Source organism: Cibotium barometz, chromosome 10 (genome assembly GCF_041138505.1).
Source record: "Cibotium barometz isolate CiBa-2024 chromosome 10, ASM4113850v1, whole genome shotgun sequence".
Classification (NCBI taxonomy): domain Eukaryota; kingdom Viridiplantae; phylum Streptophyta; class Polypodiopsida; order Cyatheales; family Cibotiaceae; genus Cibotium; species Cibotium barometz.
Genome location: NC_141055.1, coordinates 26175522 through 26188174, shown reverse-complemented (window position 1 = coordinate 26188174; position 12653 = coordinate 26175522). Strand labels below are relative to the sequence as shown.

General features: G+C 45.0%; 1 protein-coding gene across 1 annotated transcript in view; it reads left to right on the top strand.

The window, feature by feature from the left end:
* The window catches only part of LOC147634713 (Transducin/WD40 repeat-like superfamily protein), a 159406-nt gene that overhangs the window by 48427 nt on the left and 98326 nt on the right, over positions 1-12653 (top strand). Inside the window, exons 7-8 of the mRNA XM_086803867.1 lie at positions 9305-9465; positions 11675-11799. Coding sequence (XP_086659993.1) covers positions 9305-9465; positions 11675-11799 — 286 coding nt within the window. The remainder of the gene's footprint in view (positions 1-9304; positions 9466-11674; positions 11800-12653) is intronic.

The window sequence follows — 12653 nt, the reverse complement described above, 5'->3', positions numbered from 1 at the left end:
GGCAGACCAAAGGCGAAATGGCGGGCAGAGGCGAACTGGGCAGACCAGAGGCGAAATGGCGAGGGGCCAAAGGCGAACTGGGCAGACCAGAGGCGAAATGGTGGGCAGAGATGCGAAATGGCGAGAGGGCAGACCAGAGGTGAACTGGCGGGCAGAGGCGAACTGGGCAGACCAAAGGCAAAATGGCGAGAGGGCAGACCAGAGGCGAAATGGTGGGCAGAGAGAGAGAGAGAGAGAGAGAAAGATATATTAACGTCTACGAAAGGCCAAAGTGGCCTATGAGACCAAAACATAGTACATAGCTGATGGTGTCTCATCAAAAGTAAGACAAAAAGGACTAAAAAAGTCCTAAAACAGTCCTAAACAGCTATGAAAGGAAAATACTCCTACTGAGGTACAACAAAAGTGTATAATATCTACAACTAGCATAAGATTGGTGTAATCAGAAATCTGCTCATCTCAGGATCTCTCTCATGGGGTGCTGTAAGATAGAGAAACTAAAGTGGCGGGGCAGTCGTCTCCTATGGTGGGTGATGATTAAGCGTCAACTAAAGACCCAATGGCCCTATGAGACCAAAGTGATACAATAATGTCCATGGCATATCTCATCATGGAATGGAAAATAAAACAGAAAGAAAACATAAACATAGCTATCTCGCTGGGGTGATACAAAATTGTCCATGGAAACTCATCATGGAATACTAAGAACATAGAAACATGAGAGCAACATCAGCTCCGAGTAGATGGTATACCACTCTCCAAAATATCAAGCATGGGGCTAATGAGTATGGCCGAGAGGTCTCCCTCAGCTATGTGACGTGGAAAGGTAGCTCGATGGTGGTGGAGCATGTCTTGGATCTGGAGGTGATGAGGTGATTGTGGCTGACGGGGGGGCCGAGGGCGTCAGGCACGCTGGAGTGCAGAGGCTCGGTGCGAGATAATTCCTCTCGGGCGATGTAGGTCCAGAGCAGCTCGTGGAGGGTCCACAAGATCCACTATGACGGTGTCCTCCACCTCCTGGGTCCGGAAGAAACTGGTGATGGATGGTTGGCGAGGGAGGAGGCGGGGTGGCTGGGGTCGAGGCTCTCTCAAGAGGGTGTCCCTGTGTCTGCGGAGCTCAAGCAGGAAGAGGCCGAGGCAACGCTGGTCTTGGAAGTCGATGATCCTGGAGAGTGGACTGAATCCCTCACGAAATAGACAGTGAAACCTCCCGCGGATCTCATAGTATACTGGGCAGCGGCATATGTAATGCTCCTCCGTCTCAACCTCTGTGTGGCATAGTTGGCAGATCCTCTCCTCTCTGGGTCTCCGTATGAGCTTCCCGGCTCTGAAGATGCGCTCAACTCTACCTGTCTCCACTCTGAGGCGGTGGGATGAAACCCGTATCTGGCCAATTGCGATCCGCATGGCGTGGGACATGTGAACACTCAAGTAGCCCGGTTGCTAGATGAATCCATCCTCAGTGAGTGTGAGGAGAGGAAGTGAGCTTTGTAGAAGTGCGTCTTCGTGGGGAGCTTCGGAGGTGTGATCCATGTGCAATCTGTGTAGAGGCTGAGAAGATCTAACCGGATAACCCGGTTGGTATGCTCGTGAGACAGCTGGAGAAAAGGGGAGTCCAAACTGTACTGAAGGGGGGGTAGGCGGTCCATGCAGAGCCCATATACTGAGAACCAAGTGGAAACTAGTGCATACCATACTCCAGAGTGGCCCTCAAGTGCTAGTTGTCTGGAGGACTCCAGGGCAAGCGTCGGGTACCTGTGGGGATCCATGTGACTGATGCGATGGAGGTATGTGACTGTCTGGAGTGGCATCTCGACCACCTCTCTCCACAGCCGCTGCAAACAGGAGCACTCCATTGGCTCAGTCTTCTGCAGTACGCCTGAGGAGTCCTTCAATTGCCCACCTGCACAGCAGTAGCATCATCAGCACGACTCCTCCTTTTTTGCAACATTAATCAGAAATTTCAGAGGTACATGCTTCAAATTTTTTTTTTTTGGATTTGCAATTAAGCAGGTACAATCATCAATTTGAGCAGGTACAGGTGCCAAATTGCTCAATTTTTGAGCAAAATTGGCAAAATTGGGTGACATTGGTCACATTTAGGATTAATTTGCAGGAAATTGGATGTCAAAATTTGGGGCTTTTGATGTAATTGTGCAATTGGACATTCATACATGCTGTATGATGTGAGAAATCTCACATTCGGGCAAAATTGCAGGAAATTGATGTGCAAATCAAAGGGCTTTTGTGCCGATTGGGTTGATTTGCACGCAGGCACTGGCATTTGATGCTTTTTTGCAATGTGTTGATGCTTGTCAAGCACTCAATGTGCCTGTAAATCAAGGGGCTTTTATGTATTGCATGTATATGTGGCCAGGGAAAAGCACATGGGTGCGCACAAAGCAGGGAGGCGGCAGAGAGAGAGAGAGAGAGAGAGAGAGAGAGAGAGAGAGAGAGAGAGAGAGAGCCATAGGTTCTGTGTGAGCCATGTGGCTGATGTACATTTTACATATAATATAAAACACCATTTCACGAAAAAAAAAAAAAAGAGAGACTGTATACCGTATGGGGTCCCGAATTACCCATTGAATGCCCCCTATCCCGTTACCGGAATAGTATTTGCTTTATTACTTTGAAGAAAATGACTTTGGACTGACCATAAGCCAAACACAAGATCTCAGAGGACCAAGAGTTAGGCTAAACTGTACACGGCTGTAGAAGCACCAATGATGACCGATCTCAAGCCTATGCACTCTTCCCAATGGATGTAGGAAGGCTGCAAATCTGATGCTGAGAGAAGGGGCTGATTGGGACTGTTCTAGGCTGTGTATATATGCTGAAAATGAATGAATGAATGAATGCGTTTTACCTTCACCGATAGGGCTGTAGCAAAACGATGATGTGTGTATGGTGAAAATGCAAGGTACCCATATGCTTCTACTGGCCGAATGCTGTGGATGCTGCGTTTTGTTGATGTAGGGCTGGATGCTTCATGCGTTGATGCTCCCTGTGCTAAAAGGAAATGCTAGACTCCAATGAATGATGAGATAATGGAATGATGCAATGCTGTGCTATTTATATGGGGTTTTTGATGCTGGTCGGCTGGCTACAGAGCTGGCCGATTGCATCATAATTGCTACACGACTAGAAGTAATGTGATAAATGCTGTAAGATGATAAATAAATACTAATAAATATGCGAAAAATATTGGAATAATGCTGAATAATATTCTGATGCTTTTGCCATGGTCTATGTGGTCTTATGTGCCTATGGGATGGATGATATGCAAAATGCAACCATGAACTAATGTGCAAACCCTAAGGCTTCTATGACTTCTATATGCATGAATGATTCTCTCCAAGTGGGTTAAGGGACTTCGACTGACTGGCTGATTGTCTAAGGCTGAGGAATGACAAACGTAGCTCGCGCCTGACATATCCTGGACTGAGGATTACAATGGGGTCATGACGTACGACAAATAACATCCTAAAGGGTACTAATATTGTATAATGTTGCATTGATGATGATGAGCCATCTTGTCACCATGCACTACAGTGCAGAGTGCATGTGACATATGGTATACATATTAATGAGGGGACAGCATGTCAGATCACTTGACCAAAATCCAAGATCTTCATGAGCAATTGTTAAACATTGATGAAGTGAGTCTGGACAACCAGCTAGTGTCTATGACACATAACTCTTTGCATGAGTCATACTTGAGCTTCCACATGTCGCTCAATCTGTCTATGAGGGGAAACCCCAGCCCACTCACATTCTAGGAATTGGTGGGGCTTTTGTTGCAAGAAGAGCAGACAAGGGTAAAATTGGAGGTTTTTATGCGCTCTCAGCATTATGTTGAACGACTGAAAAGAAAAGAGATTGCAAAGTGTAAACCCTTCGTACAAATTGAGGGGGGGAGTATACGTCTGATGCTTTCAAACATACTTGGCTGAAAAGGGAATTAAGCACCAGTGTACCTATACATGCCTAAACATCTCTGGTCCTCGTACTATATGACCCGTGAGAGGGGGCACCGAATCCGTCTTGGAAGAGAGAATGAAATCTCTCCCAGATCTCATTGTAGGTTGGGCATCCGAACAAATCGTGCTCTCGTCCTCCACCTCACCAGTGGTGCAACTGAGCCAAAGCCGCATACCTTGTTGTTAGTCGAGCTTTGGTTGTTGGGCGCATAGTGAAGTAGGGTCTAGAAAAATTTCAAGTGTACACAAGATGAGACAATGTCTACTTGATCCCCTGCATATGTGAAGCTCAGTCTGGAAACCACCAAGCGTGAGGTGTTGAAGATCATAACCTTGGTCTTGCCAAGATGCATTGTCAGGTCCTGCTGCCCACAAAAGGCCTGCAATGCCATTAAGTCTCTGTGATCCCTGCGCTGAATCTGAGATCAGCGCTCCGTTGTCTGCATAAAGCAAAATGGGTATCAGCGTGTAACATAGTGTGGAGCTTGGCCACCAACTATGTCAATGAAGTCAGAGGCCTCATCTATGCAGAAGCCAAAGAGTGTCGGAGAGAGGGCATCCCTGCTACGGTGCTAGTGATCACATCTGACTTGCCTTGTGGACCGTGGTGCCCGACTGCTCTCCCTGTCACCGAATCATATAATGCCATGACTCCCTATGTCATCTCCATTGGAAGGGCCAACTCCTGAAGGAATCTAAGATGACACGCTTAGGGCACAATATCAAAGGCCTTGTTGAAGTCCACAAAGCAGCAATAGACCTTCCACCCCCTTGACCGGGTGTCACGATTGTGACTAACTCTCTTAATCTCTCCTTAATTACTCCTTAATCCCTTATTATTTGAAAGGACACCTGTGAAGGGTCACACCCTTACACATGGGTCACTATCAAAGGACATGTCTATTCATTAAAGGCACACCCCTAAGTCCAAAGGACATAACCGTTGACTCAAGAGCCACACCCCTTCCCAGGGATGTGTCTCTTCACTTGTAACCTTTCGGCCTCTATTTAAGAAAGGTCCCTGTCTCAATGCAAACACTTCTCATCTCAATCTTTCTATCAGCATTTGTCTTTTGTTTGTTAATTAAGTCTTAATCATGTTAATAAAGCTATAAAAGCTTTACAGTGGTATCAGAGCAAACTTTTTTCCGCCCTGTGAGATGCCCAATCCCTAACCCTAACCCTAAATATCAATCCAAACCCTAACCCTAAAATCAGCCCGCCCAAACCCTAATTGGGTGTAGCAAGTGTTGAATGGAAGAGCAGGAGAGAATGCCCCATTTAATTCTACCCAATTTTGCCAATTTTGCTTGATTAAGCATTTCTACTGGAGGCCCTCATCGCATTTTGTTCGGGCTACATATCTCTCCACGCAGGGGGACGCCACCCTTCGATCTTGCCTCTTCACGTTTTCTTTAAAAAACGTGACGTTTCATATAAAAACAACACAAAAACCAAAAGCCTTATAACTTAAGGCTTATATTAAGCCTTATTACACGTGGCTTCACCAGCCACGTGAAGCGACCGACAGCCAGCACCTAACGGCCAGCGCCAGCGCACGCAAGGAAACCCGCCAGCGAGGAACATCAGCGCACACAAAAAAAAAAAACCGAAGGGAGAACCCGACGTGAAGCCGCCGGCGAGCGCATTAAAAAAAAAAAAACAAAGGAGTACCCCACGGCCAACGATCAGCACATTCTCAAAAAAAAAAAAAAAGGCCAACGGCAGCATGTGGCTTCATCTGCGAATTCTGCCAGCCAGTTCCCAGGTTCGCTCTCTCTCCTCCAGCGCTGGCCCATATGCAAGCACCATCTTGTGCGCGCAATGGCATACGAAGTTTTCGATGTGCCCGTTCCGTATCTCTCGTATGTAGACGAGGTTCCCAAAGATGAACTGTTGGCGAATCCTCTCCCTTCACAGGAAATTATTGTCATCCCGGATTCACCCCTGTTTGAGCCAGAGGTGATCATTATTCCCGATTCCCCGAACCAGTTCCCGCACCAGTTCCAGTTCCTGCACCAGTTCCAATTTCTACACCACAGGCATCACATTTGCCTCAGGATTATCTGAGTGCCGGATAGATGCGGTGAACACTGTTATGATCAAGAGATGGTCTCCATATTGATGGCTATAAACAAATCCTTGGAGCAGCAAAATGCACAGCAACAAGCTGCATTCCAGCGGTTTGAAGCCATGTTCCATCAACAACCAAAAGCTCGTATCGATGAGCTTCAACATGTTTCTCAACAAAAATTCTCTGGAATGCAGCAACAAGCTGCATTCCAGCGGTTTGAAGCCATGTTCCATCAACAACCAAAAGCTCGTATCGATGAGCTTCAACATGTTTCTCAACAAAAATTCTCTCACCCTAAGCATGGTTCTTCAGAGACAACCAGACACAAAGTATCTTCGTGCGAGCAACGCAAGCCTCAGCATGGATATTCTTGGAAATGTTACGGTTCTAAGCAACCAACTTCTTATTGGAATCATCAGCAACAGAAGCAGCAACATGAAGCTTCCAAAGGATCACATCTTGGAAAGAAATCAGCCATATCAAGATTGGCTTACTTAGTGGCACGTGTGTCCGACCCTAGTCGAGTACTCGGTCGTGAACGTTGCGAAGTTGGACAAGTTTCCCCTCGCGAGCGATGCCCTACATTCAAGTCCTTGCAAGCTCTTGGTGGCAGTGTTGAAGACTTACTCATTCTCACGTTGTGCAAGAGGATCCTTGAGAGGTCTAAGAGGCGCAAACAACCTCAACCTCCCCCTTCTACATTGGAAGCCTTAATACGTGCTGAGAAAGCTGAAGATTCAGAAGATTCTTGTACATGTGTGACAAATACAATGTCCACAACTCCTTTTCTTGCTGTGACCCAGGCAGAAGCGATACCCTCGTCACCGCCCGTGCAAAACAAAGTCTTTGTCTCTGACCAGATACCTGACGCCGTGGTGAATGATGCTTCTTCTTCAAAAATGAAGACTCCAGTCCTAACCTTCAGTGGTGCAAAGGATAAATCAGATGCAGACTCTTGCAGCATGACTTCAGTCGTTACAAATAAATCTTTGGACATAACTTGTTCCGAGAACAACTTTCTAAGCAAAGAAAACCATATGGAAGATATTTCTTCTTCATCTACGACAACCCTTGAAGACATCCGTGTTACAGACAAGCCAATGGAATCCCTTTCAGATTTCCAAATGATGGTCACTAACCAAATGCAAAATTGGGTGACACAACCCTTGATATTGGAGATTCAAGACAGTTTGCTTATGGTTTCTCTAAAGGCAAATGAAGATTCAGTCTTTTCTTGGACAAAGCTCGAAGTTACCAATGATGTCACGATTGTGGCTAACTCTCTTAATCTCTCCTTAATTACTCCTTAATCCCTTATTATTTGAAAGGACACCTGTGAAGGGTCACACCCTTACACATGGGTCACTATCAAAGGACATGTCTATTCATTAAAAGGCACACCCCTAAGTCCAAAGGACATAACCGTTGACTCAAGAGCCACACCCCTTCCCAGGGATGTGTCTCTTCACTTGTAACCTTTCAGCCTCTATATAAAGCTATAAAAGCTTTACACCGGGCCTTCTCAATGATGGCTCCCAGTGTTAAAAATACAATCGAGGGTTAAAAAAGTCGTTTGTAAACCTGCCAATCCGCTAGTTCTGTGCTCATGTTTCTCTACAAAGGCGTGGACCTCGGACTCCAGTACTGACCCACAAAGTTTGGCCAATGTATGTCCAAGTATGATGGTGCAGTAGTTGTTTGGATCTTATGGATGGGTCCCCGGTCTTCTGGATTGTCACAACTGTGTAAGTAGACCATGAGGGTGGAAAACCTTGGCAAAGGGCTATGCTAAACATATAAGCTAGGAAGGGGATGAGCGTGTCACAAGCGTGAGCGATGTGCTCAGCTAGTAAGTCTTGGTGGTCCTTGGCCTTCCCATGCCAGAGTTGATGTATCCAGAAGAAAATAGCATACCGCGATTTGTACCACCCGATCCCCTGGCAAGCATAGACGCATGCACATATACTGGGCCTCCTTGTCCTTCCGGACAACTGCAAGTATGGTGTGGCTGCTGGCAGCAATGTGGCCTTAAGAGGGCGGAGACCTCCTTAGACCCTTGGACTCTTTTACATGCCTTGTACTCCCCTTTGTCTGCTGACTCCCGTGCATGCGCTGCAACCTATGGCAGACCTCTCTCCGGGATATGATGTTTTGTCTGTGTAGAAGATGATGTCCTGCCCTGTAAAGGTCTTGGTAAACCCTCCTGAATCTGACCATGAAGTGCCATTGCAGTTCCAGGTGGATATCTTAAGGGCTGAAGTGATCTCACAGATGCCGTGCCCCTATTTGGGGTGATGCTCGACAATGATTACGAGGCCATTGCAGTAGGCCTCTGAGCATCCATAACCTGAACGATCCGGGCTTTCCTGTGCTTCACCTGTTGGGGTGTGAGGTCATCTCCAAGGTATATTTTGGTAACTCAGAGGGTGACCCTCTTCTTCAAGAAGGCCAAACGGGACTCCACATCCTTTAACTTGGGGAGGAGATGCTTGCAATGAACAGTATGGACCCCCTTCAGAGACAGATCTGATCCACACTCTCGAGGGAGAAATAATAGCAGAAACAGGGTACTTCCATCATCTTCTTGCAACAGTGAACCATGACAAGCCTTAAAAGGGTATAGGTGATGGGGTTATACATCAGGGTTAAAAAGGTTTGCACTGGTACTAGCACCGAGGTGGTTCAAACCCCTGGTTGTTACTTTCTTCAACAAATGCATTTTTGCCTCTCCTCATGCACACATGTATGCTTGTACGTTTTTGCTTTCTCAATTGGCAGAAGGGCCAAAAAGGTCCTTGCTTTCTGGCTACTAAATATACACCTTGAGCTTGTTAGTTGCGCAAAACTCAAGTCATGGCACTCTATGTTGGCGGCTTTGTCAAATTTTGCTCAAGCAAGCCTGTGTTATAGCAAAAGGCTTAAATATGTTCAATATTCTGAATTCTTAAAGTGTATGGTATCATAGCTAGACATCACTTTATGATTTTTTTGAATCCTGTAGACTCTAATTTTCCACAAGCTTCTTGCTTTAAACAAGACTTAACATTAAATAATCTAGGTTTGTCATTTCAACGGAGGTTGGGTGGCACCATGCATACATGATTGCTATTCTGAAGATATAATTTGTATTTACCTTATGATTGTTGTTTTTGTGAGTGTGATGGGTATGCCTTGATATTTAGGTGAAGGCTTCATATTGCTGTGATGCTTATTTCATTTTTGTGAATGGTCTTTGTTGAGAAAGCAGCACCCAAGTGGGGTCAAATGCAATACCTACAGTAGCTTGGAATCCAATGCTAAAACTGCTGATCACTCTTACAAAAGAAGGAAATGTCCAAGCTTGGAGGACTCGAGTGATATTGAATCCGAATAGGCCACCCATGAGGGCACAATTTTTTGAACCTGCTGGTTAGTCTTGTCCCCTCTTTGATAAGCCTTCTACACTCCACTTTCGTGCATTGAAAAATAGCAAATTTTTTTAGCTTCAAAAGTTGCAAAATATTAAGCTCGTCTATTGTGCTCTGTATTATAAGATTTTTTATATTTATTCCATGTTTTCCATGCTTGTCATGACTGATGAGCTGCATTTAAGAAAAGAGGGCTTCTTCCTTCTTTTCACTCAATTGTGCTCTTGCTTTTTATAGTTATACATGCTTAAACCCTCAGATGCTTTTTCTTTCTCTATCCCTCAAGAAGATTTTTTAGCGTCCCCTTCTTTCAGAAGTTGGCCAGACTGGGACACGACATGCTACTACAACTGCTCGATAGTACCCTAACGGGCCGTTGCCAGCTGGCAGACCTAGGGCCTGTTCCCTAGTTTCTTACAGACTTCTGACATTGGCTCTTGGACAGCGTTCGGCCTCAGAAGATTGCCCTCTTCCTTTGGTTGCTTGCACACTGCAGTCTTGTGGTGGGCACGTGGCTGGCCAGCCAGCTTTATGAGGTTGCTGTGGCACCCCAGCTTGTGTGTAGGAATGAAGTGCATTTGTTTGCTAAATCTGTCTACAACAGTCCACATATCATCACTCACTTGTGGAGTGCTAGGAAAGGCCACAATACTTTCTGAGGGCTAATCTGGAATCAGCAAGGCCTGAAGCAATCCTAGCGGCTTATGCCTACCAAACTTGACCTTTTGGCATTCCATACATTCCTGCACATAAGCTTCTGTAGCTTGGCCAAAAGAAATACCTTTTTAAAGCTTGTGTCGTAGGCGAAATCCCCTCTATGACCAGCATAAGGAGGGGCACGACACTCATCCATCAATTTATGGCGAATAAATGGAAGCGCACACATACAATTTCGCATCATGAGATACATTCTCGCATTGAATAAGAAGGGAGTGATGTACCCTTTTGTAAACCAGCCCATACATGAGCAAAATCCTCACCTATATGGTAGGTATTTCCAATGTTTGACAAGTCTTGAAGATATGTTACCTTAATAGCATGAACTGAGGAAGCACCCCATACTTTGATGATTAGTTTTGACAACAAATTCAGCCCCCAAAAGGTAAAGCTTCCAAATGTTAAGAGCATGAATTATGCCCAATAATTCTTTCTCATGAACTTGCAAAAAGAGTTTTGCATGTAACAACCGGATGCTCTCATAGGCTACTGCATGACTCTCTTGGTTCTAACAGCTCCTATGCAGTCTCCACATGGATAACATTCAACGGCAAATGGTTTGTGCAAATCTTGTCCACCCTTTTTCTGATCATAACCAGCCCATTGTTTTGCCTTAAATGAGCTTGCAGCAGTCCATTTCATGTGCAATTCTTCGCCACCAGGTAGAATGTGTAAGCTGTTGTATTGCTTGATTCGGGTACACCTCCAAACCCTGTTTGAAGATGGGATGAAGGCTCAACTCAAACTTTCTTTTCTCCTCCTCCGTGATATGCATGAATGGAGTTACCTTGAGGACAGTCTTCTAATACTTGGCAATAAACGTGGATACCAACTCTCCCTCATCTTGAGACACAGCTAATCCCACTCCTTCCATACAGCTTTCTCGAAATTTGGTGGCAAAAACTGAGCATGAAACTGATTTTTAAAGTTGGCCCAAGTATGTGGGGCAGTACCATCCATAATCTTGGCTAGCCACCAATCACTAGCCATTTTACTCAGGTGATACTAACTAAACAACATACACTAGCAGCACCCGAGCCACCCTCCCTCATTACACAGAGCACTTTAGTTACAGTGAGCAAGACGACCAAGGTGCACCAGAACAGAGGGACTTCTTGCATGGCAGCTCCATACGAGAGATCCTCTAGAGACACAGAGATGCTGCCCCACAGGTAGTGTTAGTTGAGAGCAGGTATGAGGCCATAGATGCAACACCTACACGGTGACTCCCCTCTTCCAGGCAGGGACATGCACTCTTAAGATACGTAATGTGATCACTGCATGTGCTTCAACCGTCATAGGGCTACTTTGTAACTCTTATCATTCTTACGTTTGTTTATCTAGATAGCTTTTTGCCCTTGATACAGCTACTTCAGTTATAGAGAGGTTTTTCCGTTTTTGAACTTGTCAACTTGTTATCAAGTGAAAAAGAGCACCTTGGTTTTCAGATTGGATCATCTCTCTTTGTTTTTGGTGTTTTGTGTTACTGGCAGGCTTAGAGTCATTTGACGTTGCAAACATATTGACACAGCAGGGAGGTGAAGTTGTTTACCCCTTGCCACGCATCAAAGAACTGCTAGTCCATCCAAAGCTCAATATAGCAACATGTTTACTCACGGTATGAAGGATTGACTTCACTGCTTTAATTTGGAAGCAAACTCTTAAGAAATGGGTTTCCAATGGTCTTATATTATTACCTGCAACATTGTGCATGCAATTTTGTTTTAATTGCTGAAATCATCTCGTGTTCAAAAATCGTCAGCTGGCTCAATTTTGAAGTTATTCAAGAGAAGCTAACTAATCTTAAGTTTAATTTGTCCAGCTTCCTAAGGGCAATGTCGGTTAGTAAAACTGATATTTTAGTTTGGTTTAAGTTGAAAATGCCACATAGATCCAATCTAGAGAAGCTAACTGTGATCCTCTTGTAGATATTTTTCAGTTTTATTCGTCCAGCTGTCTACAAGTAATGTTGGTCAGTAACATGGAAAACACTTATTTGGTTTGCTTTTAGCTGAAAGTGCTGTGTAGATCCAATTGGTTCAACAAACCAACACCCCCCCCCCCCCCCCCCCCCCCCCAAAAAAAAAAAAAAAACGCACGCACTTGCATGCTTACAAAATATCCCCCGCTGCCAACCCCGAAAAAACCCCAGTCCATGCAGCCAACTACTCCTTTCAGCTTGGTGCAAGTTTCTGTTTGTAAGGATTGAATGTACTACTATTTCCTGCCTAATTTTGTGAGAGAGTTTATTTTGGTAAACATAACAAATGCAACTTAGTGCTCAATAATTAGTAAATTAGATCGGCATCATTTGGGCACTTAAGACTGGACTTGATGCTATAATCGAAGTAAACTAGAGGTTGCTCACATTATTCCAATCATGACTCAACTTGCTGTAGCATTAGGCTGGTGTGCACTGATCTCCACGATTGCTGCTATCTTAAACTGTATCTAAAAGAGATCGGGTACTTG